This window comes from Corticium candelabrum, chromosome 1 (genome assembly GCF_963422355.1).
Source record: "Corticium candelabrum chromosome 1, ooCorCand1.1, whole genome shotgun sequence".
Taxonomy (NCBI): Eukaryota; Metazoa; Porifera; class Homoscleromorpha; order Homosclerophorida; family Plakinidae; genus Corticium; species Corticium candelabrum.
In genome coordinates, this window is record NC_085085.1 from 15103239 (window position 1) to 15130630 (window position 27392).

General features: G+C 37.6%; 7 protein-coding genes across 14 annotated transcripts; 2 read left to right on the plus strand and 5 right to left on the minus strand.

Annotated features, from left to right (window-relative positions):
* The first annotated feature begins 4 nt into the window (after positions 1 to 4).
* Positions 5 to 1820, plus strand: LOC134183884 (E3 ubiquitin-protein ligase RNF185-like). Its single transcript, XM_062651453.1, has 5 exons — positions 5 to 252; positions 1092 to 1110; positions 1167 to 1337; positions 1421 to 1501; positions 1567 to 1820. The coding sequence occupies exons 1-5, from the start codon at positions 116 to 118 to the stop codon at positions 1684 to 1686; spliced, it is 528 nt and encodes a 175-aa protein (XP_062507437.1). The 5' UTR covers positions 5 to 115; the 3' UTR covers positions 1687 to 1820.
* On the minus strand, positions 1742 to 2691 carry LOC134183874 (nicotinate-nucleotide pyrophosphorylase [carboxylating]-like). The gene has a single exon (XM_062651442.1). The coding sequence runs from the start codon at positions 2677 to 2679 to the stop codon at positions 1804 to 1806; it is 876 nt and encodes a 291-aa protein (XP_062507426.1). The 5' UTR covers positions 2680 to 2691; the 3' UTR covers positions 1742 to 1803.
* Positions 2692 to 2892: 201 nt separating this feature from the next.
* LOC134182183 (synaptic vesicle 2-related protein-like) lies at positions 2893 to 6486 on the plus strand. 2 transcript variants are annotated; one of them, XM_062649555.1, is made up of 14 exons: positions 2893 to 3020; positions 3098 to 3186; positions 3736 to 3834; positions 3902 to 3973; positions 4038 to 4162; positions 4228 to 4291; positions 4356 to 4487; positions 4808 to 5077; positions 5136 to 5361; positions 5427 to 5519; positions 5623 to 5752; positions 5814 to 5895; positions 5955 to 6044; positions 6106 to 6486. In XM_062649555.1, the coding sequence occupies exons 1-14, from the start codon at positions 2942 to 2944 to the stop codon at positions 6217 to 6219; spliced, it is 1665 nt and encodes a 554-aa protein (XP_062505539.1). In that variant the 5' UTR covers positions 2893 to 2941; the 3' UTR covers positions 6220 to 6486. The 2 variants fall into 2 exon arrangements, with proteins under 2 accessions (XP_062505539.1, XP_062505548.1); XM_062649564.1 differs by having other exon boundaries at positions 5638 to 5752.
* A 1203-nt stretch (positions 6487 to 7689) lies between these two features.
* LOC134189492 (synaptic vesicle 2-related protein-like) lies at positions 7690 to 11466 on the minus strand. Its single transcript, XM_062657780.1, has 15 exons — positions 11326 to 11466; positions 10393 to 10490; positions 10211 to 10309; positions 10068 to 10139; positions 9839 to 9963; positions 9703 to 9766; positions 9520 to 9651; positions 9093 to 9410; positions 8843 to 9023; positions 8680 to 8781; positions 8500 to 8614; positions 8345 to 8426; positions 8138 to 8227; positions 7972 to 8085; positions 7690 to 7915 (listed from the first exon to the last, which is right to left on the minus strand). The coding sequence occupies exons 1-15, from the start codon at positions 11387 to 11389 to the stop codon at positions 7859 to 7861; spliced, it is 1713 nt and encodes a 570-aa protein (XP_062513764.1). The 5' UTR covers positions 11390 to 11466; the 3' UTR covers positions 7690 to 7858.
* Positions 11467 to 12193: 727 nt separating this feature from the next.
* Positions 12194 to 16453, minus strand: LOC134189538 (SEC14-like protein 2). 2 transcript variants are annotated; one of them, XM_062657842.1, is made up of 14 exons: positions 16119 to 16453; positions 15989 to 16055; positions 15892 to 15935; positions 15639 to 15792; positions 15090 to 15184; positions 14954 to 15032; positions 14509 to 14528; positions 14385 to 14445; positions 14236 to 14319; positions 14064 to 14170; positions 13232 to 13380; positions 12759 to 12861; positions 12632 to 12704; positions 12194 to 12575 (listed from the first exon to the last, which is right to left on the minus strand). In XM_062657842.1, the coding sequence occupies exons 1-14, from the start codon at positions 16170 to 16172 to the stop codon at positions 12463 to 12465; spliced, it is 1203 nt and encodes a 400-aa protein (XP_062513826.1). In that variant the 5' UTR covers positions 16173 to 16453; the 3' UTR covers positions 12194 to 12462. The 2 variants fall into 2 exon arrangements, with proteins under 2 accessions (XP_062513826.1, XP_062513834.1); XM_062657850.1 differs by lacking the exons at positions 15892 to 15935; positions 15989 to 16055; positions 16119 to 16453 and having other exon boundaries at positions 12195 to 12575; positions 15244 to 15771.
* Positions 16454 to 16572: 119 nt separating this feature from the next.
* Positions 16573 to 22195, minus strand: LOC134189467 (synaptic vesicle 2-related protein-like). 4 transcript variants are annotated; one of them, XM_062657745.1, is made up of 15 exons: positions 22087 to 22195; positions 21295 to 21383; positions 20682 to 20780; positions 19561 to 19632; positions 19377 to 19501; positions 19258 to 19321; positions 19074 to 19199; positions 18633 to 19007; positions 18495 to 18571; positions 18317 to 18420; positions 18051 to 18255; positions 17912 to 17993; positions 16993 to 17082; positions 16809 to 16922; positions 16573 to 16741 (listed from the first exon to the last, which is right to left on the minus strand). In XM_062657745.1, exons 1-15 carry the CDS (start codon positions 22157 to 22159, stop codon positions 16721 to 16723), a joined length of 1716 nt encoding a protein of 571 aa, XP_062513729.1. In that variant the 5' UTR covers positions 22160 to 22195; the 3' UTR covers positions 16573 to 16720. The 4 variants fall into 4 exon arrangements, with proteins under 4 accessions (XP_062513729.1, XP_062513736.1, XP_062513744.1 ...); XM_062657752.1 differs by lacking the exon at positions 20682 to 20780; XM_062657760.1 differs by having other exon boundaries at positions 19377 to 19632; positions 20682 to 20710.
* A 303-nt stretch (positions 22196 to 22498) lies between these two features.
* Positions 22499 to 27046, minus strand: LOC134189499 (synaptic vesicle 2-related protein-like). 3 transcript variants are annotated; one of them, XM_062657808.1, is made up of 16 exons: positions 26912 to 27046; positions 26581 to 26598; positions 26388 to 26476; positions 26200 to 26298; positions 25220 to 25291; positions 25036 to 25160; positions 24907 to 24970; positions 24526 to 24651; positions 24143 to 24457; positions 24005 to 24081; positions 23780 to 23883; positions 23508 to 23637; positions 23368 to 23449; positions 23073 to 23162; positions 22869 to 22982; positions 22499 to 22800 (listed from the first exon to the last, which is right to left on the minus strand). In XM_062657808.1, the coding sequence occupies exons 1-16, from the start codon at positions 26982 to 26984 to the stop codon at positions 22783 to 22785; spliced, it is 1596 nt and encodes a 531-aa protein (XP_062513792.1). In that variant the 5' UTR covers positions 26985 to 27046; the 3' UTR covers positions 22499 to 22782. The 3 variants fall into 3 exon arrangements, with proteins under 3 accessions (XP_062513792.1, XP_062513777.1, XP_062513785.1); XM_062657793.1 differs by having other exon boundaries at positions 22500 to 22800; positions 23508 to 23712; XM_062657801.1 differs by lacking the exon at positions 26581 to 26598 and having other exon boundaries at positions 22500 to 22800; positions 23508 to 23712.
* Between the last annotated feature and the right edge of the window lie 346 nt (positions 27047 to 27392).

The following is a 27392-nucleotide window of genomic DNA, read 5'->3' on the forward strand; positions in this document are numbered from 1 at the left end:
GTTGCCCGGATGGTCTAGTCACCTTCAAGTCTTTGGCTTTTCTCCGTCGTTTCTCACGTTGAGTGCGTTATTTACTGGTAAAGCGGATTGATTCGTATTATCATTTTTCTCCGTGATGGCTTCCGAAAGTGAGACTTCAACCGGGGCACCCCCAGAAGAGGAAACGACATCAAACACAAGAGACTTCGAATGTAACATTTGCCTTGATATGGCGAAAGATGCCGTTGTCAGCAGATGCGGACATTTGTTCTGGTGATTTCACGAGATACGTATTTAGTAGAATGTAGCACAAACCAACTGATAGGCCCTAGCTCTTAGAGCGTTTTCTGACAAATACCAGACTAGGAAACCTTGTGATCGGACATTTAAAAATTGCTTTTGTCTATTGAATAGGTACGCACCTGTAATTACAAGATGTATTGTGCTTGGGCTTGAGGATTCAGCTACATACCCCTTTGAGGGCTAGATTGTCACTTGTATTGTGCTGCTCTGTCAATAAAGAATTTATTTTTACTTAGAGAAAAACCAAGAAGCTCTATTCGTAGCACAATAAACTCTGACTCTCTGACTTACTAGATCTACATTTTTAGTGTCTTTAGATGTGGGGTCTACTAAACTTATTAATTAATTAATTTATTAAGTGCTGAGTGACCTCCCACTACAAGTGGCACTGCAGCTGTACTTTCAGTCTGTATTCTTATTGCATCAGTTTGCGTAAGCAAACATCTGTAACATTTTTTTGGGTGCTTTCCACAATCACACCCGACTGACATTGACAGTACATCTTGGTAGAATGTTAGCCTCGGCCTCCCAGACCCGTGTGTGCTGATTCCTTTGGAGGACAATTTTGAATCGATTTTGAATCGATGGAGGACAATTTTGAATCTGTGCTACACGGGTCTGGGAGGCCGAGGCTAGTAGAATGTAGGGTGTATGCCTGACTTGACTCTAGCCAACAATGCAATATCTGAAACCTTTTTCACTCTTTATATGTCCAGTAATTAATTAGCTTGACCTTATTTTGTGAAAAATTTATGTGCTGTAACTGGATGGATTTTGTTGTGCTGACTTGCTTTCTTGTTGTGTTACAGCTGGCCATGTCTTTATCAGGTCAGATCCTTACCTAATTTCCTATATCATGTCGTGTTGTTAACAATCGATTTCAGTGGCTAGAAACTCGTCCTCACAATCCTGTCTGCCCAGTCTGTAAGGGAGCCATCGATAGGGACAGTGTTGTGCCGTTGTATGGTAGAGGGGATGCAAACCAGAGAGACCCCAGAGACAAAATGCCCCCAAGACCACAAGCAGAGAGACAAGAACGTCCGCGAAATGAAGGGGTTAGTTAATTAAATAAACCGTTCAGTAAAGATTGTTATATGATTTGTTCAGTTCTGAGTGATGCTTGTTGTTGTCTTTACAGGTATGGGCTAACAACATGTTTGATTTACCGGGATTCCACGTTTCCTTTGGTCTTCCCTTCCACTTTGGCCTGACTGCAGCTGTAAGTCCTACAGGAATCACTCAATATCCATATGCTATATGCATGTACTTGTTATCACATGTTAGTTTGGAGGGACAGCAGGACAAAATCCACAACAGCCAGACCCACAAGAGCGTTTTCTGTCACAAATATTCATGGCCCTTGGTGCACTATTCTTGTTTTGGATCATAATGCAAACAGGATGACCAATCAACTGTGCTGTTATTACAAATAATTGCAAATAGTTTGCTTTGGTTACGGGTAGTCTAGGCGAGTGTTTTAGGCATGGGTGGAAAAGAAATTGTATTGCTGTATTATTGATCTTATTTCTGAATCTTCATTGAAAAGTCAACAACGGGATATCCTTGAGTCAGACTACCCATTGAAATAACATCAATGTGTGAGGAAAAATATTCCTGAATGTTGTCTGGTTGAATTCCTCCACTCGCTTCCATTATAACATGTGGAAAGCATTCTTTCACCTGTTTTGCTGTCTCGTGTAAATCCAAAGGTTTAAAGTTATCTAACATAACGACATCTGCTCCACACTGACATGCCTCAATGGCTTCGTCGAGAGACCTGCATTCGACTTCAATCTTCAGTGAAAAGCCACCAACCTGACGAGCTCGTTCAATCGCACTCTTGATACCTCCAACAGACCAAATGTGGTTGTCTTTGAGCATTATCATGGAAGAGAGGTCGTAACGATGAGTGGACACACCACCCACCAGTAAGGCATATTTCTCGACCAGACGAAACCCTGGTGTTGTCTTTCTTGTTCCCGCAATTTCACCTTTCCAACCAGCTTTATCAGCTAGCTCTCTCAAGTGTCTAGCAACACTGCTTATGCCACTTGATCGACATACTGTATTTAATGCAACTCGTTCTCCAAGCAACAGATTTCTTGCTTTTCCTCTGATTGTTGCTGCACGGCAAGGAAGGCCATTCGTCGGTTCCAATAAGTCTCCCTCGCGTTGATGCCACTGAACTGAGCAGTCTAGCTCATCAAATACAGCCTGAAAGAACGGACAGCCTGACAAGACTCCACGTGACTTGCACAACAACCAAGCTTCATCCTCTTTGTCTCCCACTACAAATCCTCCACAGTCAAATGATGGCGTATCTTCAGCTAACCACTGTCGAATTAGAGATCTAACGGAGTGAGGAGGAAGAGTGTGAGATAGCTCCCGCACTTGCATTCTCCGTGGCTACTCAAGTTGCGCACGCGTGGCCTATGTGCGGACAAGCTTGTGTGTAAGATCCCTAAATTATTCGAAATACTAGATTAGAAAACAATAATTGTTCAAAGCTGGTACTAAGACTTCGTACATTTACTGGTACGTGTACGCGTATTAGTCTATCTACTGTTCTAAAATTTAGTTTCTTAATTTTGTTTGGGTATCCGAGGACAACAAACCACACCTCTCATACACATGTGCACAGTCGTTGTAGTTTCTTACAATGGATGTGCGGTTAACTAAGTGCGAATCTAATGACGGAGAAGAAGGAGACGAGTTTCAGGTTGAGTTCAATCCGTCTGGTAGGCCTCACTTCTCGCTCTAAATCACATTGAATTGTACATTGGTTGGTGACGGAATTTGCTTATTTGTGATGTAGATAAAGTTTACACTGTTGAAGATGCCGTTGAAGCATGTGGGTTCGGGTGGTTTCAAATCAGACTGTCAGTGTTCGCTGGACTCATATGGGTATGCTTACAGTTGGTGACGTCACATCCTGTCTTTTTGGGTTTATCAAGTCTGAAACCGTAAAAACGGACCTATTTAGTGCGCCTCTTAATTAAAATAATTATCAATCAAGAAGGCGACTTATTAATTAGTTCTTTGGATGGAGTCATTTTGAGACTATGATAGCTCATGCCTATGATTAAAACACCAGATTTTGAAGCTTAGATAGAAATAGTTAGGATGAAAAGGAAAATGTGAAAAAATGAAATATAAGATGTAAATGTGAATGGTTAATTAATGCAACCTTCATGCTTCAGTAGCACTACACCTAGAGAAGTCTTTTCTGTTGACTGTTGTAGATATGTGTAGTCTTTCTGTTTTGCCTTTCTTTTTTATGTTTAATATGCACCGTGTTTATGTATGTGTGCGACGCAGATATATAATAAAATAATAGAAATGTGTTCTTGGTGTACAAGTATGAAATTTATGTTTTCTGATGTTGCTTGTTCTTTCATGTGGGTAGTGCAGTAACTGTTGCACTAACAAGAATTTTTGCTCGGTATAATATAGATGGTCGATGCCATGGAAATCATGGTTTTAGCCATACTAGCGCCAGAAGCTCGTTGTGACTACAACTTGGAAACGTGGCAGGAGGGTCTTATCACTACAGTACACAATCAACTTTATTGTTTATCATTATTGCCACAAATATGTCTTAATCATGTAACATTTGCAGATTGTGTTTGCTGGAATGCTCCTCGGAGCTGGCTTGTGGGGCATGTTCATGGACAAATTTGGTCGAAGAAAAGTAATGGAAGATGTGAATTAGTCTGTTTTTCACTGACTTTTATATATACTGTACATGTATCCAGGGTCTCTTTATTTTTTGTGTATTTGTATCTGTGATGTCACTAGTGAGTGCCTTCGCTCCAAATTACCCTCTACTGGTAATATTTAGAGGAATTGTTGGGTTTGGCATTGCTGGAGGTGCTCAAGCGTGAGTGTAGAGTCAAGGTTTGCTGTGTGTGTGTGTGGTTTGTAGTAAACATTGGATTTGTGCAGAGTGACTTTCTATGCTGAATTCCTTCCAGTAAAGAGTCGAGCATATTGCCTCATTTTTATTGAGGTATTGTGTAGATGCAATAATAGTACTGGTTGTGCACATTTGCTAATTGTTGTGCTGTGGTTAGGTATTCTTTGCTTTAGGAACATTTGTGGAAGTTCTGTTGGCTCTTGTTGTTCTTGGCCATTTTAAGTTGGACTGGCATTGGTTGTTGGGATTTACTGCAGTGCCACTATTTATAGATCTGCTGGCTTTTATTGTAAGAATCTGCGATCTACCTAATGTTCTGATGTACCTGTTGTTATACTTCCTTGTGCATGCAGAGTGTGTGCGTGTGCGTGTGCGTGTGTGTGTGTGTGTGTGTGTGTGTGTGTGTGTGTGTGTGTGTATGTGTGTGAGTGCGCATGCGCATGCATGTAGGTGTGTACATGCATGGACTGACAGTCTGTGTGTTCGTGTACAAGTGCATGTGTTAAAGCTTATTTATTAATTTACAAAGTCACAATACACATTTTATATGCATTATCTTTACTGGTTTTGTGATCTTATTTCATCAAAGGTATTGATTTTCTGCTGTAGTTTGTACCAGAGAGCATTAGATATCTAGTAGCAAGCAACAAAATGGAAAATGCAACTCAAGTTCTTGAGCAGATTGCTAGAATTAATGGAAAGAAATTGCCTGAAGGACGATTGGTGTCCAAGGGCGAAAAAGAAATGATTGAGATGTTGGCTTTGGAGCAGCAGTCACCATGTGATGATGATGGTGAGACTGATGAGGATGATAGAAAGTCACCCACGAATGATGACACAGAGAGACTAATGAACAGGGCTTCGGAAAAGGATGAAGAAGTACAGTGTCCATGATAGTGTTACTTGAATGTCTGATTACTGTAATTGTTTGTGTCAGGTTCGGCAAGGGAATTTCTTGGAATTATTTTCAAGTCAAGAGCGTGCTACTACAACCGTTCTGCTCTGGATTGTCTGGTTGACTGCAGCTTTTGGTTACTATGGTGTTGTTCTTCTCACCACTGAAATACTGGATATCATCAAGGAGCAGAATGCTGATAGTGTTAACAGCACTTTATTTGCCAATACCAGTGGTAGTTACAGTTCAGATGTTCTTCAGTGTACAAGTAAAGAAATGCATTATACACACGCATTCATTCATTCATTGTACGATTATTGTTGATACTGGTAGGAGTAGAACATAATCGAACAGACGGCCAGTGCAAGAGGTTGGAGTTTGATGATTATATTCAAGTCCTATGGACAACACTAGCAGAATTTCCAGGTTAGCAAACGACTACATCTAATAATAGAGTAAAAGAATTTATCACTTCATGTGTGACACCAACATAGAGATTTGAATTTCAATTGGTGATGGTTGTCAACAGAGCTCTATTTCTTAGGTCTCTTGTTCACTGTTCTAATCATTGAACGCATTGGAAGAAAGAAAACACTGGCAGTTCAATTTTCCTTAGCTGTTGTCTTCTTCTTTTTAATGTTTATTTGTCCAATACACAAGTATGTCAAAATTTGTGCACACTGGCTACAACTAGCACCTTTTCTCAGATTTACTTTACAGAATTGTGTTAATGACTCTCATATTTGGTGCAAGAAGTGCCCTGACAGGAGCTTTCCAAGCAGCCTATGTGTACACACCAGAGGTGAATTTGATCTAAGTTGTAAGTTTATCTTTTTACACTGCAACAACATTGCACTTTAGGTATATCCCACTTCTATCAGAGCTCTTGGACTGGGATTCTGTAGCTCTTCAGCTCGTATTGGAGCCATGGCCACTCCTTTTGTTGCTGAAGTAAACATATAAAAGTATCTGCCATAGCTTTGATTTAGAATATATGTATGTGATTGTATAGGTGTTATTAAGGAAGACACTACGAGGTGGAGAAGGGCTGTATGCTGCATTTTGTATTGTTGCTGCTATTTGCTCGTTGCTGTTGCCAATTGAAACAAAAGGCAGAGAACTTTGAGTAAGTATTGGAAATGAGGGTTCTCTTGCTTATCTTGAATAGTTTTTATACTATTTGGGAATCACTCACCACTTCATGGGAAAAGGGTGCGCTTAAACTTGATATTTTGATGTAACTTGAACTATAGAACATTCATAGATGGCACTGAAAGGTATTGAGGAACATAAATTATGAATTCACTACTTCACTATGGTAACTGTTTTTAAATAACAAATACCTTTGTAAATGTAGCAGTTTTATCAAACTATTTTTCTCTCCTTTTTCGTCTCTTCCTTTCTATCTTCAGTTTAATTTATTGGCGAGTTCTTATCTAAAGTGGCAGGAACAGATGTCTACATGTTTTATTGTTACATATCAACTCAAAATGTAAAAATGATAAATCAATTGTTGTGCATTTGCCCTAAGTGGCTATTCAAGCAAAGATATTCATGCAAAGATTTGATTTTACTATGGTATGTAGCATAGCATTGATTTCAAGTGCAGATATGACATACACCAGACACACTGCAATGCTTGTTGACAAGGCTATGATACTCGAGGCTATGATACTCGTACTACAATTTGACATCATGTCAAATACAAAGTTAGAAATCTTCTGTTTGCCAACACGACTAGCAGTCTACAGAATACAGCTTGTGCAAATTGAAACACAAATGAATCTTTTTTTCTTTCTTACTCAGCTAACTTTGTTTCATGCCAGTCTCTAGACCAACGCTATGGAGTAATCAAATAAAGATGTATAAGTAACAGGTCATCAACCAGTGTGGAAAATAGGGAATTATTTTGACTTGGACAGACTAAGCCTTTTTAGGACATTCTTTATGGTGTGACATGTCTAATTAAGTGCTTCTGCTACTGCAGCCGTTTTGCATGTAATTTTAATAACCAGCTTCCAAGGGAGAAATGGCACAGCTGAGGTTTTCTCTGGATAAAGCATGCTAGGAAGCACCTAAGTTCATGAAATTAACAGTTACACCATTGGAAAGGTCATCATGTGCTAAGAGACGAGGTTTACTATCATATATATGCATACCAATGGACGGTTTGTCCAAACACGTCCCAACACTGGTACAGTGTTTGGTCGGACAAACAACACAGTGGTGGGACATTGTCCTCTATCCTACTGTTCAGTGGGACATTTTCCACTCTGTCAGTATACTGGTTTTATCATATCCGTGTGTCAACATCTCCATCAATATTTGGGGTATCTAAAATTTATATTTTGGTGAAAGGCAATGAAGCCTTGTTAGAGACAATGTATAGTTGCTGTCAAACTATTAAAACCCATTAAAGCATTGCAGTAATGTACATGTCTCAGATAGGGATTACTGTTAATTAACCATATCTGAGCTGTGCTACGGTAATTACTCCCTTGTTTCAATTGTTGGCAAAGTTAGTTATTTGTTATGTTCTTTCTGGAAGCTGGAAGAAAATGTATGTGCTCTTGTGGATGTCTGGCAACTGTAAACACATTGACACCTATTATAGCACTTTATAATATTGTGTAAATTCTGGCACCATTGAGTATTAATTTTTTTCAGAATATATCGTTATGATTATTCTTGATGTGCAAGCAGAATATGTGCGAATAAAATATAATTTGCCAAAACTTAGACAACATCGTTATTTTTTGCTCAATTCAACTTTCAACTTCTGCTGTTTTCGACTCTGCAGGAAGTCTTTTGTCTGATGCATCCTGCATAAGATCCAGCACATTCAATAACACAGTGTGCATTACCAGCTGCAACTCACATCCAGTTCTCTTCCTTTTGTTTCAACAGGTAGCAAAAGTGCGCACACAGTACAGATGAGACATGCAGCAGCATACGATCCTTCACCTCCTCGAACACTTGCCCTCAGTAAAACCTATTTGTGTATATGTACTATGTGATATAATATGAAATGTCATTATCCATACTTCGGCCACGAAGGGTGTCACCATAGCTCCAACTCGAGAGATACTATTACAAATCCCTGTACCAAGAGCTCTTATGTTTGTAGGGTAAAACTAAAGACAAAGAGTACAGAAGAGATCATGACACAGTCAATAAAGATTCATCAAACTACTGTAGTAGCCTACAGTACTCATGCTCGTACATATTGGATCTACATTCACATATTTTACCTCTGGTGTGTATACAATAGCTGTTTGGAATGCTCCAGTTAGAGCACCTCTAGCTCCAAAAATGAACAGCAATAAAACAGTCCTAGTATACATAGTTAACAGATAGTGTTTATTAATTACTTTGTATATCTCTGCATACAGAGACAAATGTGTACCTGTGAATGGGGCAAATGTACATAAGAAAAAAGCAAGAAACTGCCAACAGAAACTCCACAATCATTGTTCTTTTCCTGCCTATTCGCTCGATGATCAAGACAGTTAGTATCACTCCTGCTCATTCACCCACAACAGCCCTAAATACAAAGACACATTGATAATTAATAGTTATTAAGTACCTGGAAATTCAGCAGCAGTTGTCCACAACAGTTGTTCGTAATCAGCTATATTAAGCAGTTGACATGTTGAATTTGCAGAGCTTGAATGTGAATGTGCAGATGCTTAGGACAAGAGATAAGGTTATAAACCAATTCAGCATGCCTTGCATGCTTATAGACTTACAAATACATGGAACTATATCTGAATTGTTCTCTCGTTGCTGAATGATGGTCAACATTTCCGTTGTAAAAAGGACAATGCCATAGTAACTAAATGCAGCTCCAAACCATATAATCCACAGCAACAGTGTTGTCATTCCTCGCAAGCGAGTAGAGAAAAGCTCAGTAACATGACCTCGGCCAATCTGAGACAGACAATCAAATAATATTACCATTCTACCATATATTTTATAACAATTTAGTGATACTCATACTCCATGACTGTCCGATTTCTGCTTTTGTGGCCCAATTAGAGGATTTGTCTCCGGCATAACAGGATCTTCCCATTCTTCAACATTTCCTGAAGTGTTTAGTGACAATTGCAACTGTTTCTCCCCTTTTCCCAATATTTTTGGTGTCTTTGCATTCACTTGAATCCTTGCTTTCTCTTGAATCCTTGCTTTCTCAGATTGAGACACCAGACGTCCTCTCGGTAATTCCTTGTTGTTTATTCTTGCAACACGTTTGAGAACCTCCATTGCCTTGTCAGTTTCATTGCATGCCATATGATAGTGTGCACTCTCAGGTACAAGCTGTGATTCATAAAAGCAGGTGGTCAGGTAGCAAGAACAAGTACAAACCAGAGAGAGCACTGTATTAAAATGGTGTTCATGCAATCAATAGACTGGTATAATGTCTCACCACAAAGGCCAGGAGGTCAATAAACATTGGGACAGCGGAGAATCCCAACAGCCAATGCCAGCTTAGCTTAAAGTGACCCATGAGAATCATTGCCAGAAGAACTTCGAGGAATGTTCCACAGCAGAAAAATAACTGAGGAAAGAAGTGATAAAACAATTAGATGGATAATAGAAATCCGCTTGCCTCCAGAAACACAAGGCAGTAGGCACGACTTTTGGCAGGAAGAAATTCAAGGTAGAACGTTACACTAGAAAAACACACAGCTAGATGTTACTTAGTTAATCTATTTATTTAACATATATATATGTTCATGTCATACGCTTGTGCTCCACCTGATATACCAAAGCCAACAGCTGTACGTAGCACAACCAGAGACACATAGTTCGGTGCAAATGCACTGGCCAATGATGTAACAGCAACAAATACACAAAAAACAAAAATTCCCTAAAGAAGAAATCAAGAACACAATAACTTGATACGTTGCTAGATGTTGAGAATATCCCATATTTCAAACTGGCTTGACAAAATGAATAATATCTGTAACCCACTTTCTTTCTGCCATACATGTCCATAAACTTGCCCCACAACCCCGCACCAATTGCCATACCACCAAACACCATCTAAAGTTTACATAAACAACAAAAGAGAGAACAATATTGTTAAGATCTTGTGTGCATGTGCATGATCCTACTGTTCCAAAGAGGCCCTCCTGCAATGACGTCAGATGAAAAGTACAGCGAACAGTAGGAGCCAATATTGCCAAAACCATGATTTCCATTGCATCAACCATCTAGTAAATGTTATTGTGCTTTTGCAATTATTGATCTATTTTCTATTTAGATATACAGTTGAGGGCATTATTGCACTACACACCCAGAGAAGTCCAGCAAAGATAGAGAGCCCAATTTGAAACTTTCCGAATCCACATGCTTCAATGGCATCACCACATGTTATTACATCTTCCTCTTCTTCTAAAACAGTACATAAAGTATCGATTAAATACAGTGTAACAAATCCAATGGTTTTTCAAATTCATACAATCAGAAAACTAGAACTTGAAAGCTGTTGTGACTTAATATTTGTCATGCAATCAACTGTTTTTATATAAGAACCTACTTCTGGCGCAACAAAATTCATTACTGTGTGTGTGTGTGTGTGTGTGTGTGTGTGTGTGTGTGTGTGTGTGTGTGTGTGTGTGTGTGTGTGTGTGTGTGTGTGTGTGTGTGTTAAACACGTTCATTTTGGCTCCTAGACCACTTGCTACGCTTGCAGTATATCTAGAAAAGATCAGCTAGAAAGGCCAGTAACGGAGAGAAATCAGGTCTTAGTAAGTTAGCCAAAAGGAAGGATACAGAATAGATTGGATATGTTGCCAAGTATGGGAGCATAAAGTTACAAGTATCTACAACTCTAGACAAGTTACCACGCATAAATAAATAACAAAAATTAATAAATGACAAAAAGTTAATTATACACTAGATAAGAAGTAAACTAAACTGTTCATAATAATTCGCTAGAACAACAGTAGAAAGCTATTTAAAGGTGAAGCTACGTTCAATAATTGTCTCAGTAAACACAGCTCCATAAACGAGGCTCTACATCACTTGTTCTACTTGTAGTAACACGTTAAAGAAAGTGAAACAACATGGGCAGGGTCGATGAAGATGCTGACTGTACTGTACACGTAAAAGCTTAAATGTTTATCATCTGAGAAAGACAAATGTCCAGGCAATAATTTACATATTTAGGCTGCAAAGCTTTGTGCCCGCCCACTTGGGCGTTGCTTAGAGCACTCACGTTTAATACCTGGTGAGATGATACTGTCCTGCATTTCCGAAACATTTGATCTATCACGAGACTGCACGTCCATTTAGTTTGCCTAGTAACATAGTCACATGCATGTAGACTCACATGACACATGATATCAGGTCACGCCCCTTGTTTTTGCTATCAAATTAAATGCACTGTGGCATTCAAAGCAATAGTTCAGACCATAAACTATAGTTTGATTACTTAGCTGACGCTAACGTTCATATCGTCCAGAGAATCACTGAACACTCGAAAGAGAATAAGCTAGTAATACATTGTACAATCAAGGTCTAAACATGATTGAGTACATTTTTGCAAATTCTGGCAACTAAGTGTAAAGTATTATAAGTTGCTATACGTTTCCCGCGTTCTTTAGTAATCACAAAAGATTGCTTTTTAGTTAGATATTCTAATCTGTTCAAGACTACTATAAAGTCTTCCAAATGATTGTCTACAATCTTACATATCAACAATTATCAGTTTCCAAACTGCAACTACACAACTAATCGTCAAACAAAGTGAAATCCAGTAAAGTGCAGAAAAGTTACACTTCCATAGAACGTAATTACATAATATTAAATTGAATTAATCGCTAACAAATTTATACGCCATAATTCCTTGTAACTCATTTCTCTCTTTACTTATCGTATTGATTCCATTCCATTAAAAACCTTAATAATGCTGCTAGAGAAAATCTATTCTTGTGTTACACTGTTGGTGCAGCAGTCCTTTCTAAACTGAGCAACGCTAAAAAATCCATTTTTATCTAAATATTCATTACTATCCTATCTCAAATTCGCTAAATGTCTTACTCAAGAAAACTAGACAAAAGTATCTCTATTTACAAAACATACTGCAATAAGACCAACCATATTTACTTCCCATATCGTGGTCCACCTCTGAAATACAGTTCTGTTCGTTTGTTGAACGTTTACGTCACAAAGTTCTATATTTATGATGTTGCATTTGCTGTCCTGCACAGCAGCCTTGACAGAAAGCATACTTTATTGTTGTAAAAGCATTCTGACGTTTGTCATATAAGTTTGTATTAAGCCTCCATTCAAAAGTACCAAATAAAACAGTAGAATCAATTGCAACACTTTTCACAAAACAAATGTCTACAAGAACCAGCAATCATGATAACACTTCATCTTCCTCATCCATCTTGACTGGATCCAATACGTCTACAACAAACCTGACATTCTTCGTCCTTAGCCAGCTGTGAGAGTTGTCAAAACAGATGACATCTACAAAGTAGCTATCTATAGTTCCTACTTCCAACTATACATCCAACTCAACATACATGTTCCAACCAGCTCAGCCACAAAGTGACCATCTTCTGGCACACGATGACAATCCCATCGTTTTATGGAAACCTAGCAGTACAAAATGATAACTTGAAGTAAAATCTAGTGCAACAAGGCTACTACCATTTCATCCATTTCATCTACTGACATGGAAATGCTAGAGTCCACCTGCCCTTTAAAGAAGAGACCAAATCCAATATCATGACTATCTGTTTGGAATTCCCACCTACACAACACATCAGTTACAATTGGAAATATTCATAAATTCACACGTACAAATAAAGCAACTAATTAATTAATTGAATAATGTAAAATAACATAAAACATTTTGTTAAAGGAAATGTCAAATATTAGATTACAGCGCTTTCAAGTTTAATAAATAAACTAAGGTCGCCACCTTGTCGCCCAACTTATGCACAATAAAGTGCTGTTTACACATTACACTATACTTGATCAACATGCATCTGCTCATGCCCTAAGCACTATCATGAGACTATTCATATTACTAAAATTGTGCATATTTGAACCAGGTCATTTACTTTGACTTAAATCTTCCAAATACTAGTAGTTGCATGTAAACTACATATATGGTATACCTAATGACACTCAATGGCTTTGTCACCTCCACATCAACTGTATGTCTTGATCCACGAGAAATACTGATGTCAGTAGCATTCAATGAATCACTTGCGCGGTCACATTGTGATGAATAGTAGGAATGAGGAATGTCACCACCATAGCAAATCTAAATGCAGATAACAAAAATGACATACCGGTATTGTCTCTGTGTCCTTCTATACACAAATCTATTCTAGTTAATTAATAGAAAACAACCCAAAAAGTAAGCATAGTAGTGGCATTAAAGCGTTGACTGACAAAGCCGCCAACGCTGTAAACACAAATGTTTACCTTACTTGCTTTAAAAAATAATAATATAATATTAACTAATAAGCTGTATATTGATAGATTCATGGTGACTTGCTGTATCATAAGTCAGAGCCAGCTCAGGGATGTGTTCCCTGTTGGGAAACCAGAGCAAGGTTAAAAAAGTCGGCATCTGGAATCCCTGTACCCATTTGGAAGACCAAAATGGCTGAAAGAGTAGGGCGACTGGTTGAGCAATCTCTCGTTCCACATCTGGTTTAAATTTGGTTTCAAACCCCACTAATGAGACTACAACGCCCACTGTTCCTGACAAATCTACTATCTTGTCTAACAGAAGTAGCAATCCAACTGAACAAAAGTGAACGCAACATCTAAACAAGGAAGTATTGTTACTACCGCAGGCTGTTGTCATGTGAGTTGTGAGCACTGGATATAGCACACATTCTGTACACATGACTCCTGTCAAACTGTCTTTCCCTCATTTCTGTCTAATGACTGTGGATGGTCTGATTGTCTGTTAGCGGCATCCACATTAACACCTACATGTTCTGCACATTTGGGATCATCATTTGCATCTCTGCATTTTCCACCATAATATTCAGGCAACTGATCAGGAGCAATGTGCTTCCGTAGTTCCTCTTGCCAATTTGCTAAAAATACAATGTCCTATCATATATGGTTCTTAACACATGAGCAAAATCAAAAATCAACTTACCACCAAGTACATTGACTTTCTTCCTTGTTTTTTCTTCGACAAATGGTTTTACAATTCCCCATGCAACAGGAAATATCTTTGAAGCTAAATAGTTACAAAGAGACAATCAGCTAGTCATTTACTGATTCTAAACCTTTTGTTATTTGCACCTTTTAAAATATATACAGCTTTAAGGATTTCTGGAAAGTTGGCCTCAAACAAATTAAATCCCTATACATTCAAAGTTCTGAAGCTCATATGGAGAACTACAACTTCCAGATAATTTGAACAAACCCGGCAAGTGACTTCAATCCCTATACAAGAGTTCCAGGTTAACTATATAAATGCTAAAACAACAAGTAGACAGACAAACCAACAAAACTACAGCAAATACATATGTACAGACTCAGTACTGTTTCAAACTAAGTATCAACATCTCTCAGCAATACTAACTACATAAAACCAGATCAGGTCCTTAAATAATTAGTGTGTCATCCGTAAAGCATGAAAAGCAATAGTTGTGGGTTATTTCACACATTAAACAAACCATTCTTCTTTATAAATTTTCCTCACATACACAACAAACAAAGAATACACACAATCAAATGCACAAAAATAGACACATATGCACACACACAACAATTTTTGTCAAATTCGAACTTACAAGTAACAGAAAGTTTTAACAATAAAAGTAATCGATAGTTTCACTTAAGTGTTATCATAAAATAAAGCACCAAACCTGGTTTCCACAAATGTCTCTGTATACTCAGTTTCTCTAAGTCAAAAATGACTGTGACATCTTCAATAACACGACCATGCTGCATCACAAACAAAAATCAAAAACAGTTTTAAAATTATAAAAATAAGTGCATAACCTTTTCTGACTGCTGCTGCATTTTTGCAACAGACATCACTCCTTGTTGCAACATCTGTCGTATTACATCATAGGGTTTAGCTGAATGTAGCAAACCTAATAAGGCAAGTACATGCAAATGTCTTCATTATACTTCAGTCTAAAGTGCTATGTACCATAAGGCCACATAAACTTAATTATTAGATTCTCATCCTCCTGACGTCCTGTTCTTGGTGTGGGTAAGTTCAATGTATTGTGCATTTTCAATCTATCAAGTGAGCAGTGTATCATTGCGGTTGCAAACTCATCAGGCACTGCAGCAAAGTTATCTAGCTGTCTGGAGGCATACCGACTGTACAAATAAACAAAATTCAGCTAATGCACCCAAACCAGTTGTTCAGAATTTGACAATCCAAATGTATTTGAACAATGGCAAACACGTCTTTGCTACATTGCTACTATAATTCCAGACCTTCCACGTGCAAGGAGACCAAGCCAAGTAATAAATTGTGTTGATGCAGGCCCTAAAAGGAGATGAGAATCTAATAATTAAGTTAATGTGGCTATTTGCCTCTCAAATCAACATTTCCAAAAGGAATATAAAGGACTGGTGATCCCTCCCGATCCTCTCCAAACCATCCTGCTGGGTAAAAACGTTGCAAAACTTCTGGTGGTGTCCAATCCATTATTTCAGTAAGTTTATATTCTTTGGAATAACTCATGTGCTACAAAAGAACAAACATAAACAACATTAAGAAAGAGTTAATACATATCAGCATCTCAAGCGACTAGATTAAATTATTAACGTCCATGCATATGCATACCTGTCTGATCATTTTCTCTGATTTGTGTACATTGAAATTCCTTGCTGTAAGCAAAATTATTGCCCTAAGACTAACAGCAAACAAATTCTTAATCTACCTCTCAACCAGCGTAGCAAGTAGCGATCATCTTGCAGTTGAGGTATCGCTGATACGCTTTCTTTAAACTGCACAAACATACAACTCTAGCACATATATCCGCAAAACAATTACTTTGATAATAAACTGACTTGCAGCAACGCTCTCTCCTGTTTAGCAGACAAGTCTCCGACATATCCGCTCATCGCTAATTTGGACACGGTTCCCGTATGATTAGCCGACTCGCAGACAGCAACGCGAGCTTCTCGAAAATTGTATACCTTTACAAAACCGTATACGTCCGCGAAAGCATGATGGAGACTTCTAGATTCAGTTTACAAACTAATCTGCTTGATTTTTGCACTTCAGTTCTAATTAATTTCTGAAAAATTGCATCCCAAGACTGGGAATAGTAATTGATTAAACCATGTCTGTTCTAATTAAAATATGTGCTTCACGTGTAAGTAATGTCTATAATAATTAAATATAAATTTAGTAACGTCTATACTGCACCAAACTATAAACTGTGTAAGTGCCATACAAATTAGCTATACTGCCTAGAGATCGTGTGTACTTTTATCTTAGCTCTTTCTATTTGTACTCTAGTTGCCCTTTGAGAACTGTACTTTGTTAATTAATTAAGAATAAAAGAAATATATCACATCACCTATCATATGATCAGAGCAATAAAACGTACAAGTAAAACATATATGCAATTAAAATCGATGCAAGAGCAATTGAGTTAACTGTCGTTTCACAAAGAATCAACCTGCTCCTAAATGTACAAACGATGACTTCTTTCAACCAGCAATTAATAAATAAGATCCAAAAAAATGAAATACCGTCATCAATCTCCCTCTAGTTTCGATAGGAAGTAACAAAGCACAGATTGAACACAACAGACCAACAGCTGCATAAGTGCCTTTAGCACTACTTATAGATGCTCTCAATACAACCTGATAAAAGAAATAATTTATCCATTGTTTATTATCACTTTGACATTGTACTATTGACAATGTGCTTCACCTGAGCAATAAACGGTGTTGCTATTGCCCCAAGTCGAGCTGCTCCACTGCAAGAACCCAATCCTAGTCCTCTCACATTAGTTGGAAACACCTAATTAATTAATTAACAATAAAATATGAGTACAAGCAACAATCGAATGTACAAGCATAGAGAAAGCTACACCAAATAAAGCTAACCATATCAAGATCAACATGTAACAGACAAACCACTTTTATAATAGAAAAAGAACTTTTAAACTAAATCAATCCATTCTATTTCTATTCAAATAATTGTCCAGTATCTTGATGGTGCCAAAGCTTGAAGCATTGATGAATTCTTTCCCATATGGAAATAACAACACTCATATAATAGTAAAACTTACAAAACTTCCTGTGTTGCATGTCTCATATAATAATTAAATGGGATTTAATAGAATTATGATACTACTCTATCATATCACTTGAGTATACTAACCTCCTCAGCAGCTTTGTGCCAAGCACTATTGCGGAATGACTGAACTAGAGATTGCTAGCTGTGCTTGCATCTGTTAACTTAGACCCACTACCACTCCAGCAAGTACGTGCTGTAATCCAGTGTCATAAACATAACTCAAATGAAACATGCATTAAACAGACACACACAATAATTCAACATTGAAATTGTAAAAAAACTCCACAAAGTTTACCATCCATACTGCACATTCAACTTTGTACTATAAAACAACTAAGACTAACTAAACAAAAAAGGTAAGCTACTAGTAGCAAGCCAGCACAAGACCTCAAACAAACTGGCACACATATAGATATATAGAAATGAAAAGACAGACAGACGGACCAATATACAACTGCACAAACATATCTCATATAATGTCAATTAAAAACCCAAAATCCTGAATATTGTAAATACAGCAATTGCTTTCGGAAATACTTATTAAACTTACTTCAGGTGTATAGACAAATGCAGCTTGATATCCTCCTGTTATTAGAGCACGTGTTAAAAACACTAACAACATGAGCAAAGCACTACAACAACAACTTCAAGTATACAAATCTCGCTACTATAGATTTCACAATTCTCACGTTCTAATGGGACATATCAGCATCAACAAAAACATGACAGCACAACCAGCCAACTCTAATGCCATAGTCTTCTTGCGACCAATCCTCTCTATTATTAGAGCAGTTATAATGAGCCCTGGTGCTTCTGCAGCAGTTGTCCACAATAAAGTCAAATAATCATCTTGTTCAAGTCTTGCACAGTTGTCATTGTCAACTGGTGCTTCTTCTAACTCGGCACATACAAATGAATTTGCAACTTTATGTTGTTAATTTACAAATATATTTACCAATACAAGGAACAACACTGGAATCATTGGATCTCTCCTTAATGATTGCTAACATTTCAGTCGTAAGAAGAACAATACCGTAGTATGTAAAAGCCATACTGAACCTGAACAAGTCAAACAGCAAACACACATCCCAATCGTAACACAACTCACCCAAGTTCAACATCGTCAAACATACCAAATGACCCAAAGCAAAATAGTGCTCTTTCCCATTTTCTTTGACGAAAACAAAAGAGAAAAGCTTCCACGCTCATTCTATATTAGCATAATGTAAGCAATAAGATGAGGTAAACGCTAAAATACGTCTGCTTGATACCTGGCTAACTTTGCCGTTTCCATCAGACGACTTGGATGTCAGTAAATCTGAACCTTCATCAACATACGATGGCTCAACTCCTGAGCCATCTACTTTTGTGACTACAGGCCTGTCATCAACATCTGATGACTTTACTTTGGAGTCATCTACTTTAGTGACAGTATGCCTGTCAGTTGAATGATATTCTGCATGTGTTTCTAAAGTTGATTCTGATTCTGACACCACTGATGCATCAATGTTCTGCTTGCCTTTATGAGAAACAAGTCTACCAGCAGGTAAAGTTTTGCCATTCATTCTTGCCACTTGTTCAAGAACTTCACGGGCCTTTTCCAGCTGACCAGCAGCTACATAATATCGTGGACTCTCAGGAACCAACTGAGAAAACCAATAATAGCAAGTCTATATTTATAACATATAATTATCAACACCCTTGTTGCTAACCTTAAAAGCAAACAGATCAATAAAAACTGGAATTGCTGTCAAGCCAAGAAGCCAATGCCAATCAAACCGTGGCATCACAATAATAGCAAGGACTACTTCCAACATTGTACCAATAGAGAAAAACACCTACAGGTTCATGTATTTTATTCCATTTTCCTTACACTTGATGAAAAACACTGCCAACCTCAACAAAGATAAGGCAATATGCCCTGCTTTTTACTGGCAGAAACTCAGCATAGTAAGTCATTCTGTACATAAAATATGATCAAATCAATATGTAATCTAAACTACTATATTGCATACGCTTGTGGTGATGCTGCTATACCAAATCCGACCAAAGCACGAAGCACCAGCAACCAAACATAGCTGTATGCAAAGGCACTCAGCAAGGCAAAATAGCACACCCAGATTGTTGACAAAAACAAGCCCTGGGAAGCAAAGAAAACTGCAAACCCCAAACAGAATAAACTATGGCAAAGCACAAGACCCTCTTTCGACCCCATTTGTCCAATATTTTTCCCCATAGTGTTGATCCAATAAGCATCCCAATAAATACTACCTGCAAAACAAGATCAAAGCAATTTGATATCAAGTAGACTAATCAAGTGCTTGGTAAGACATGCCTATAATAAGACAATCCCACACTTGTCATAGTTTGCTAACCATTTTACTGTAAAAATAAACTTAATAAAACAAACTGAAGACAAATAGACAAATTATAAAACCAAACATACACAACCATAAGCAAAATCGCTTTGTGATTGAATTATTTAGATCGTGTTGAAAGCGTGACACATTTAAGCAGGCATAGCTACACACATGCACACACAAAACACACACACACACACACACACACACACACACACACACACACACACACACAGCCACTCAGACCAAAAGTAAATCAAGAATCAATGCCTCTTGAGTATGCTATTTGCTCAGTCATGTGACTTTACAGGGTATTGTTTCTAATAACTAGTGGTTGATATGAATGATCCATACTTGGTGACATTTGCACTACATCGCATTTTAATATCTATGAATAAACAATCCATTTGTTTGTTTGTCAGATCCAGTGCCAGAAAATGAGAAAATCAGAAACATTCAGTGCGTCACCAAATGCTAGCTAGACTATGAAAGACAGGCAATTAAAGTGCAAAACACTGTAACAGACAAACATAAATACAAATGAACAGACAGACCAAAAATACAGTGTCTTCTTGCTTATCCAAATCTTTGCTATCCAACCCTTGCATATCTAACCATCATCCTGCAGATATGACAATTGTCTAACGCGAGTTAGGTAGTAACCAATGTGGGATGCTTGTGGCAAAAGAAAATGCAGGTTCCAAGAAACCTAGGCATGTAGTGCTCACAATATATCAGCAAGTTAGGACTATTCAACAATTGGAGACATAGTCCAGCAGCACTATCGCAAAAAGTTGGGAAGACACTTTTACATCTGCTGCCCACAGGAAGTTGGATAAAAAAGGTACACTGTAGATAAACAGACTAACAATTATTATGATACTTAATTAAGCAAGTGAACATGCAGACAACAAACACTCAACACATATAGATGTCTTAGATAAAAATGATCAACCATACTGTTGTAATCAATGCCTCTTCCCAGTCTGCTAAATGAAAATCACAACGAGCTTCAGGTGCAAGAATTGAGAGCAACATCATTTCCATAGCATCTACCATCTAGCAAGTCATGCCAATGACATACCGTATAAGATGAAATATTGGCGGGAAGTTTATTTTGGTGGATTGGCGGATTTTCCAGCGACCGCCAATATAAAATCCGCCAATAATTTTGGACACCGAGATGTACAGGTGTGATGACGTCATCACCCACGTTCATCAGGCATTGATAATGGCAAGAACAGTGGCAACAGCATAGGAATCATGTGGGTTCTGTTCTTCACGTTTACTAAACAGCAATTCTTCATCAGTAGTTGGAAACCAGAAAGCCACGGAAATGTGATGGCCACAAAGAATGCAGTTGTCAACTGTAAATCCCGGCCAATGTGGAGTGAGTAGAGACTAGGGTTGACGCCTACCAACATTATCCAGATGTCCAACCGCCAAAATAAAATCTGCCAATATGCTTTTCTGTCAATTTCTTAGCAAACCGCCAAAATAAACTCCCGCCAATATTTCATCTTATATGGTATGTACAAGTACAATGACACACAATTAAGTCACTCATTCTTACCCAGATAAGTCCAGAGAAAATAGAAAGCCAAATTTGAAACAAACCAAATCCACACTGTTCAATGGCATCATCCACAGTAAACGTATGGTCTAACAACAGTCAATGACAGACATTGTAAGTATGTGTCAGTTAACTGATGCCTTAAATGACTCGATGATAATAGTTTATAGCTATTTAATTAAAGCTAAGTCTTAGTAATTAGATAGCTGAAACAGATAAAATTGTCCAAAATTTTCAATTTCTGGTTTGTGCCTGTAGTTTGAAACTACACTATATACAGGGTGTCCCAAAAAATGAACCATATCCTACATTCTAATTACGTGATTCTACAGTTGTCTTCTTTGGATTATAAAAAGTTAGAGATGTCTTAATAAATTAAAACATTGTATTTATAATCACACAGTGTATATACACTTTTGGAACACCCACTAGTAGACTCAACCTGTCACGTAGACTAATCAGGTGTTGCTTCAAGTTGCAAACCAAGTCATCCATAATCGCCTGCTTTGCGTGAACTACGTGTAGTGCTCATGATAAAGATGATCATGAGTAGACTCATGATCATCATGAGTAGCTAGCTACTGATACCATAGGCACTAACTTTTAGCTACTATGTATAATCCTGCAAAAATACAACGCAATAAGTAGACGAGACGACAAAGAGTAGCAAGGCTCACTCTAACATCCAGAATTTACCTACCTGGTACATGCATGAGTAGGTCAAGATGTCACGTAAATCTTAGATCTATTGCATGTACTAGAGCAATTATATATGTTGCCGTGTTATCTAACCGGACATGCTGACTTCTATTTCTTCCCGATCATCCTCGTTCTCGTCTAGTTTCCGAAACTGTACTGCCGCCATCTCCAACTAGAAAATTGGAGGCGGTTAGTCCCGGATGTCCTCAGTCGCCACACTACACTCAGTACACTGATCGATATAAAACTATTGATACGCAAATCGCGTACTATGTCTTGGCTTCCTAGTTTACACATGCCTTACCTATCTACCAACGCAAGAACATGGTCTTTGCTGGGCTAATATACATGTATTACTATAGATATATATGAGATTGTACATGTACTGTAAAGTGACATCCTGTAATTATATTTTGCACACAATCATGAATGCTAACCTCAACACTAAAAGTTTTAGGCCTCCCTTTGCCGAAGGTTTTCCCTGGATAAACAAAACAGCATTCATTCATTCATCCATTCATTCATCATTCATTCCGTGTGGTCCTTCCACGAGAGGAATAGCAACAGGACTGTATGGCGTGATGTTCCCTCGAAAACAACAAGCAAGGACTTAATTACACGTCTTCTAGAAGATAAACAACCAAACTACAACTGTTACTCGGGTGCTTTTAAACTTGTTACATGTAGAACCATTTTACAGAATGTATGAACTTTATCAAATTACTACTGTACTGTCACATATATCCTGCAAATGCAATTAGATATATAAATTAAGTCAAGAGACCTTGGTCATTGATCTACCTGTTCCTACAAAAAGTGAAAAAACTAAGTCAAACAATAACCTCAATTACTTAATTAATTATAAGCAGATATACCTTCATAATTCTGCCTTTAGTTTCAATAGGAAGTAACAAAGCAAAGACAGAACACAACAGACTTATTGCTGCATAAGTCCCCTTTGCACCATCCATAGATACTCTCAATAAAACCTAGTTAATTAAAAACACTAATTGTTTATTTGATACTGATTATAACCATGATGGCATTGCAGCGTCAGGTACACGTGTATGTCTGTCTACCTGGGCAATAAAAGGTGTTGTTATTGCTCCCAATCGAGCTGCTCCACTGCAACAGCCCAAACCCAGTCCTCTCACACTGGTTGGAAATATCTTAACAAAACAATACAACATAGATACAACAAACCAACTTAGTAAATCAAATTACAATAACAAATAACAATAAATTTAATTTAATTAGACATTTATAACATAAATACCCGTATTATTTGTAGTTCAGTGATACTATAGGTATTTGTTTGTATTTCAATTAAACTATCACGTCCTAACAATTACACTCACAGTATACCCAACTTACTTCAGGTGTATAAACATATACAGCTTGAAATGCTCCTGTTGCTAGAGCACGTGTTATAAACACAAACACCATGAACACAGTCCTATGACAAAACTGCAGTTATGTAAATTTAAAATAATATATTTTACAATCAGTCTCACATCTTAATGGGACATATCAACATCAGGAGAAACATGGCTGCACAAACAGCCAGTTCTACTGCCATCGTTTTCTTACGACCAATCCTCTCTATTATTAGAGCCGTGATAATGACTCCTGGTGATTCTGCAGCTGTAGTCCACATTACAGTCAAATAATCATTCTGCTCAAGTCTGGCACAGTGAGTGTCGTCAACTGGTGCATATTCTAGCTCAACACGTAGATGTATACCCAATGCACATCAACTGGCATACTTACAAGTATATGTACTCACCAATACAAGGAACAACAGTTGAATCATTAGATCTCTCCTTGACAATTGCCAACATCTCTGTTGTCAGAAAAGTAACGCCGTAGTATGTACAAGACATACCAAACCTATAGAACAATTAATTAAGTTCAAACACGTCCTACTGTAACTTAAGTTAATTAATTATGAGTAACATACTGATAATGACAATCAAAGCGCATGCATAAACTTCAACACTATGACACATACCAAATAAACAACAAAAGAATAGTGCTGCCACCTAGCTGTTTTGATGAAAACAAACCAAAAATGCTTCCGTGATCACTCTAGATTGCACACATAATCTAATCAGTTAGCTCACAATATGACAAGAATACATCTGCATACATGATACACCTGATTGATTTTGCTTTCATCATTAGATGTAAGCAACTGTTCAGTTTCACTGACTATTGTGGTCTCAATATGAGAGTCCTCTGCTTTTATGACATCACTATCAGTAGAGTCATCGTTTGCATGTGCAATAGAACCTGTGCTCGAATATGACCCTTGGACTGTTTCAAAAGTCTTCCTGTCTTGATCAGAAACAAGTCTACCAGCAGGTAAAGGTTTGTCATTGATTTTTGCCACTTTCTCAAGAACACGACGAGCTTTATCTAATTGACGAGCAGCAACATAATATCGAGGACTCTCTGGAGCAAACTAAATAGTAGGAACTTAATTCCATTACAATGGTCATGTGCAGTACGTTGTAACAGCTAGTTACTCACCTTGAAAGTAAACAGATCAATAAAGAGTGGAATAGCTGTCAGACCAAGAAGCCAACGCCAATTTAACCGTGGCATCACAATAATAGCTAGTACTACCTCCAATATTAAACCAATGTTGAAGAATACCTGCATACAATAAGTATGTTACAAACAATCTATACGGCAAATACTACCTAATCGTATATTAATCAAATAAAAATATAGAATTAATATTTTAAAACTATGTGAGATCATACGTCTAAATGTAATAAATAATGTCCTTATGTTAAATACAGTTCTTCACAATCATAGTTTCTTGTTAATTAAGATATTGTGTACTTGCGATATTATTTTGTATACCATGTGTGTATAGTATTGCACAAGAAAACATGTGTTGCTAACCTCAACAAGAACAAGACAATATGCCCTGCTTTTTACCGGCAGAAACTCTGCATAATAAGTAACTCTGTAAATTTACATGGTAATACATCAGTGCAATGTTTAACTTGTGAAGATAGTACATATACGTACACTTGTGGTGATGCTGATAAACCAAAACCAATTAGAAAGCGAAGCACAAGCAGCCAGACATAACTGTGTGCGAATGCACTCAGCATGGAAAAATAGCATACCCAAATTTCTGACAAAAACAAGCCCTGAGAGAAACAATAGTACAAACATCTAAGTAGGACAGTATTTCAATATGTAATATAACCAGCTTTCGACCCCAATTGTCCAGTACTTTCCCCCACAGGATCGATCCAAACAGCATTCCGCAAAAGAAAATCTAAAACCAAGCATATACAATAATATATTAAGCAAATGGACTTATACAAAGCAGTAAATTATTTAGTAACAGACACGGCCCAAACAAAACAAGCAAACAAAACAAGCAGGCAGGCAGGCAGACAAACAATCTAAAAAGTCAGACAGATATAAACACACGAACACAGGAAAACACATAGATAGATGTAGACATACACATAAATAAATAGACAAACAGACAAAACAAATGACTTGTATAATAATTATTATATACAATCACAGTGTACCCTGTAGGGATTACCAAAGGTTGGGGCGTAACTTGATTTGTACCTGCACCTCTAAAAAGCTCACTGCATTGAGGCTTGAGTATCCAGGAAAGCCGAAAACAAAAGCCCACATTCCCTATTATTGTTGTCCACTGGGTTGATAGAAACTGTTTTAATTAAATCTAGTAGACCAGCAGAGGCACCCGTATTGCCCGAAAAAACAATATAGACAGATGTATAGTGTCTCTGCTTAAAAGGGAACACATAAAAGACATGCATATTGTGTGACACCACAATGAAAAGACTTATTATAATGACACCACAACCTACAAGCAAACACCAGCACCATGAAGGTGTACAAGACACCAGGTACCGTGAGGAGCACCAGTTACAGTGAGGATCGAGCACCAATTTCTTTTCCAAAGTGAGAATAGGCCACAGATTTAAGAAGGAGCAGAGAGGAGCAGAGAGGAGCAGTGGTTTGCAAGTACACAGAAAACAAACTTTCACAAGTATTTAAGAGGCAAATAACACATAAGCGAACAAACAGAAAAACTAACAATGCCCAATTAACAGACAATTAAACTCAGTCACTGCATGACTACCAACTGGTATCTAAGCATATACAACAACTACGAAAAGAAATGGATGTGATCTATCGTACTGTTGTAATCAATGCCTCTTGCCAGTCTGTCAAATTAAAATCACAACGGATTTCAGGTGCAAGAATTGACAGTAACATAACTTCCATTGCAAATACCATCTATTAAGAAATAAAACATAATATTAGATATGACAAGTAAACCTACAACATGACAGCTATAGACCAGTACTAGTAGCAATAATTCTTACCCAAATGAGTCCAGAAAAAATAGAAACCCAAATTTGAAACAAACCAAACCCACAGTGCTCAATTGCGTCATCCACAGTAAATGTTTGATCTAGTCATTGCAGATAATAAATTTCACACGCACACACACGCACACATCCATGGACAATAGCTAGATGTTCAATCAACTGCGAAACATTGCTACTACTATTTCACCTTTCTTCGAATCGACACCTAACACAAAGAACAGACGTAGATTACATGCACACTGGTATGTAGAAACAGTAGGATCTACTAGAGTCAAAAAGGGAGAGGGGCTGGCTGCGCGAGACTAGTCTACTAGTAGAGTTATGTCATGGTAATGTTACATTCTTTCTATCTTGCTATAGAAGTACCTAGGGCTTAGCGTAGACCACACAGTTTACAAGCTTGATCGCTAGGTTGAACATGTACAAATGTACTGTACAGTACAAGTATAGTAACGTACACGTGCACAGATCTAGAGCGACAACTGTACGCGTTACAGTTGCGAATCTACAGTTCTGACCTGAAAGACCGATATGTACTTTTCCAATGCCGTTTTCGTCCTCTTCGAGTTTCCGAAACTGTACTGCAGCCATCACTACTAGCTAGCTAAACTGTCCTGTACAATACGCATACATACAAGACTACGAACGTTGGTGGCACGCGACAAGTTTAATTAGATTTACATCTACTTAATTACTAAGGTTAGATTCCCGTATAACTGGTGTTAGTTGCATCATCAGTTCACTAAGTCCTTTTTCGAATTCTTCTTGTTGCCGTTGTCCAGTTCTAACTTGAATAACTCAAAAACCAGATGAGATACATGTACTGAGCTGAAATTTTATACATGTTGAATTCCATGACATGCAATTGTATATGTACAGTACAAAGTTTGGTGTTTGTGAAGGATGTTGTTTACCTGCACTTGAGTAAAACCACAAAATTGGCATCCTAGCTGTAATACATTGTGATAGAGCCACAAATCCAGGTAATAGATTACATTC

What these genes read in the sequence shown, in the direction of transcription:
- LOC134183884 (XM_062651453.1), top strand. Translation starts at nt 116, where the DNA reads ATGGCTTCCGAAAGTGAGACTTCAACCGGGGCACCCCCAGAAGAGGAA. An exon ending in AACGTCCGCGAAATGAAGGG is followed by an intron (nt 1,338 to 1,420) that starts GTTAGTTAATTA and finishes TTGTCTTTACAG; the next exon opens with GTATGGGCTAACAACATGTT. An exon ending in ACTTTGGCCTGACTGCAGCT is followed by an intron (nt 1,502 to 1,566) that starts GTAAGTCCTACA and finishes ATCACATGTTAG; the next exon opens with TTTGGAGGGACAGCAGGACA.
- LOC134183874 (XM_062651442.1), bottom strand. Translation starts at nt 2,679, where the DNA reads ATGCAAGTGCGGGAGCTATCTCACACTCTTCCTCCTCACTCCGTTAGA.
- LOC134182183 (XM_062649555.1), top strand. Translation starts at nt 2,942, where the DNA reads ATGGATGTGCGGTTAACTAAGTGCGAATCTAATGACGGAGAAGAAGGA. An exon ending in TTTATTTGTCCAATACACAA is followed by an intron (nt 5,753 to 5,813) that starts GTATGTCAAAAT and finishes TTTACTTTACAG; the next exon opens with AATTGTGTTAATGACTCTCA. An exon ending in CCTATGTGTACACACCAGAG is followed by an intron (nt 5,896 to 5,954) that starts GTGAATTTGATC and finishes ATTGCACTTTAG; the next exon opens with GTATATCCCACTTCTATCAG.
- LOC134189492 (XM_062657780.1), bottom strand. Translation starts at nt 11,389, where the DNA reads ATGGACGTGCAGTCTCGTGATAGATCAAATGTTTCGGAAATGCAGGAC. An exon ending in TCTTTGCTGGACTTCTCTGG is followed by an intron (nt 10,310 to 10,392) that starts GTGTGTAGTGCA and finishes AACATTTACTAG; the next exon opens with ATGGTTGATGCAATGGAAAT. An exon ending in CTATTGTATACACACCAGAG is followed by an intron (nt 8,228 to 8,344) that starts GTAAAATATGTG and finishes CTTTGTCTTTAG; the next exon opens with TTTTACCCTACAAACATAAG.
- LOC134189538 (XM_062657842.1), bottom strand. Translation starts at nt 16,172, where the DNA reads ATGAGCGGATATGTCGGAGACTTGTCTGCTAAACAGGAGAGAGCGTTG. An exon ending in AGGAGAGAGCGTTGCTGCAA is followed by an intron (nt 16,056 to 16,118) that starts GTCAGTTTATTA and finishes ATGTTTGTGCAG; the next exon opens with TTTAAAGAAAGCGTATCAGC. An exon ending in GAAAGTCAATGTACTTGGTG is followed by an intron (nt 14,171 to 14,235) that starts GTAAGTTGATTT and finishes TTGTATTTTTAG; the next exon opens with CAAATTGGCAAGAGGAACTA.
- LOC134189467 (XM_062657745.1), bottom strand. Translation starts at nt 22,159, where the DNA reads ATGGCGGCAGTACAGTTTCGGAAACTAGACGAGAACGAGGATGATCGG. An exon ending in ATAGCAGCATCACCACAAGC is followed by an intron (nt 19,322 to 19,376) that starts GTATGCAATATA and finishes TTTTATGTACAG; the next exon opens with AATGACTTACTATGCTGAGT. An exon ending in CTAGAGGGAGATTGATGACG is followed by an intron (nt 16,742 to 16,808) that starts GTATTTCATTTT and finishes TTGTACATTTAG; the next exon opens with GAGCAGGTTGATTCTTTGTG.
- LOC134189499 (XM_062657793.1), bottom strand. Translation starts at nt 26,984, where the DNA reads ATGGCTGCAGTACAGTTTCGGAAACTCGAAGAGGACGAAAACGGCATT. An exon ending in TTGATCTGTTTACTTTCAAG is followed by an intron (nt 24,458 to 24,525) that starts GTGAGTAACTAG and finishes CCTACTATTTAG; the next exon opens with TTTGCTCCAGAGAGTCCTCG. An exon ending in AACTGTTGTTCCTTGTATTG is followed by an intron (nt 23,713 to 23,779) that starts GTGAGTACATAT and finishes GTGTTGAGCTAG; the next exon opens with AATATGCACCAGTTGACGAC.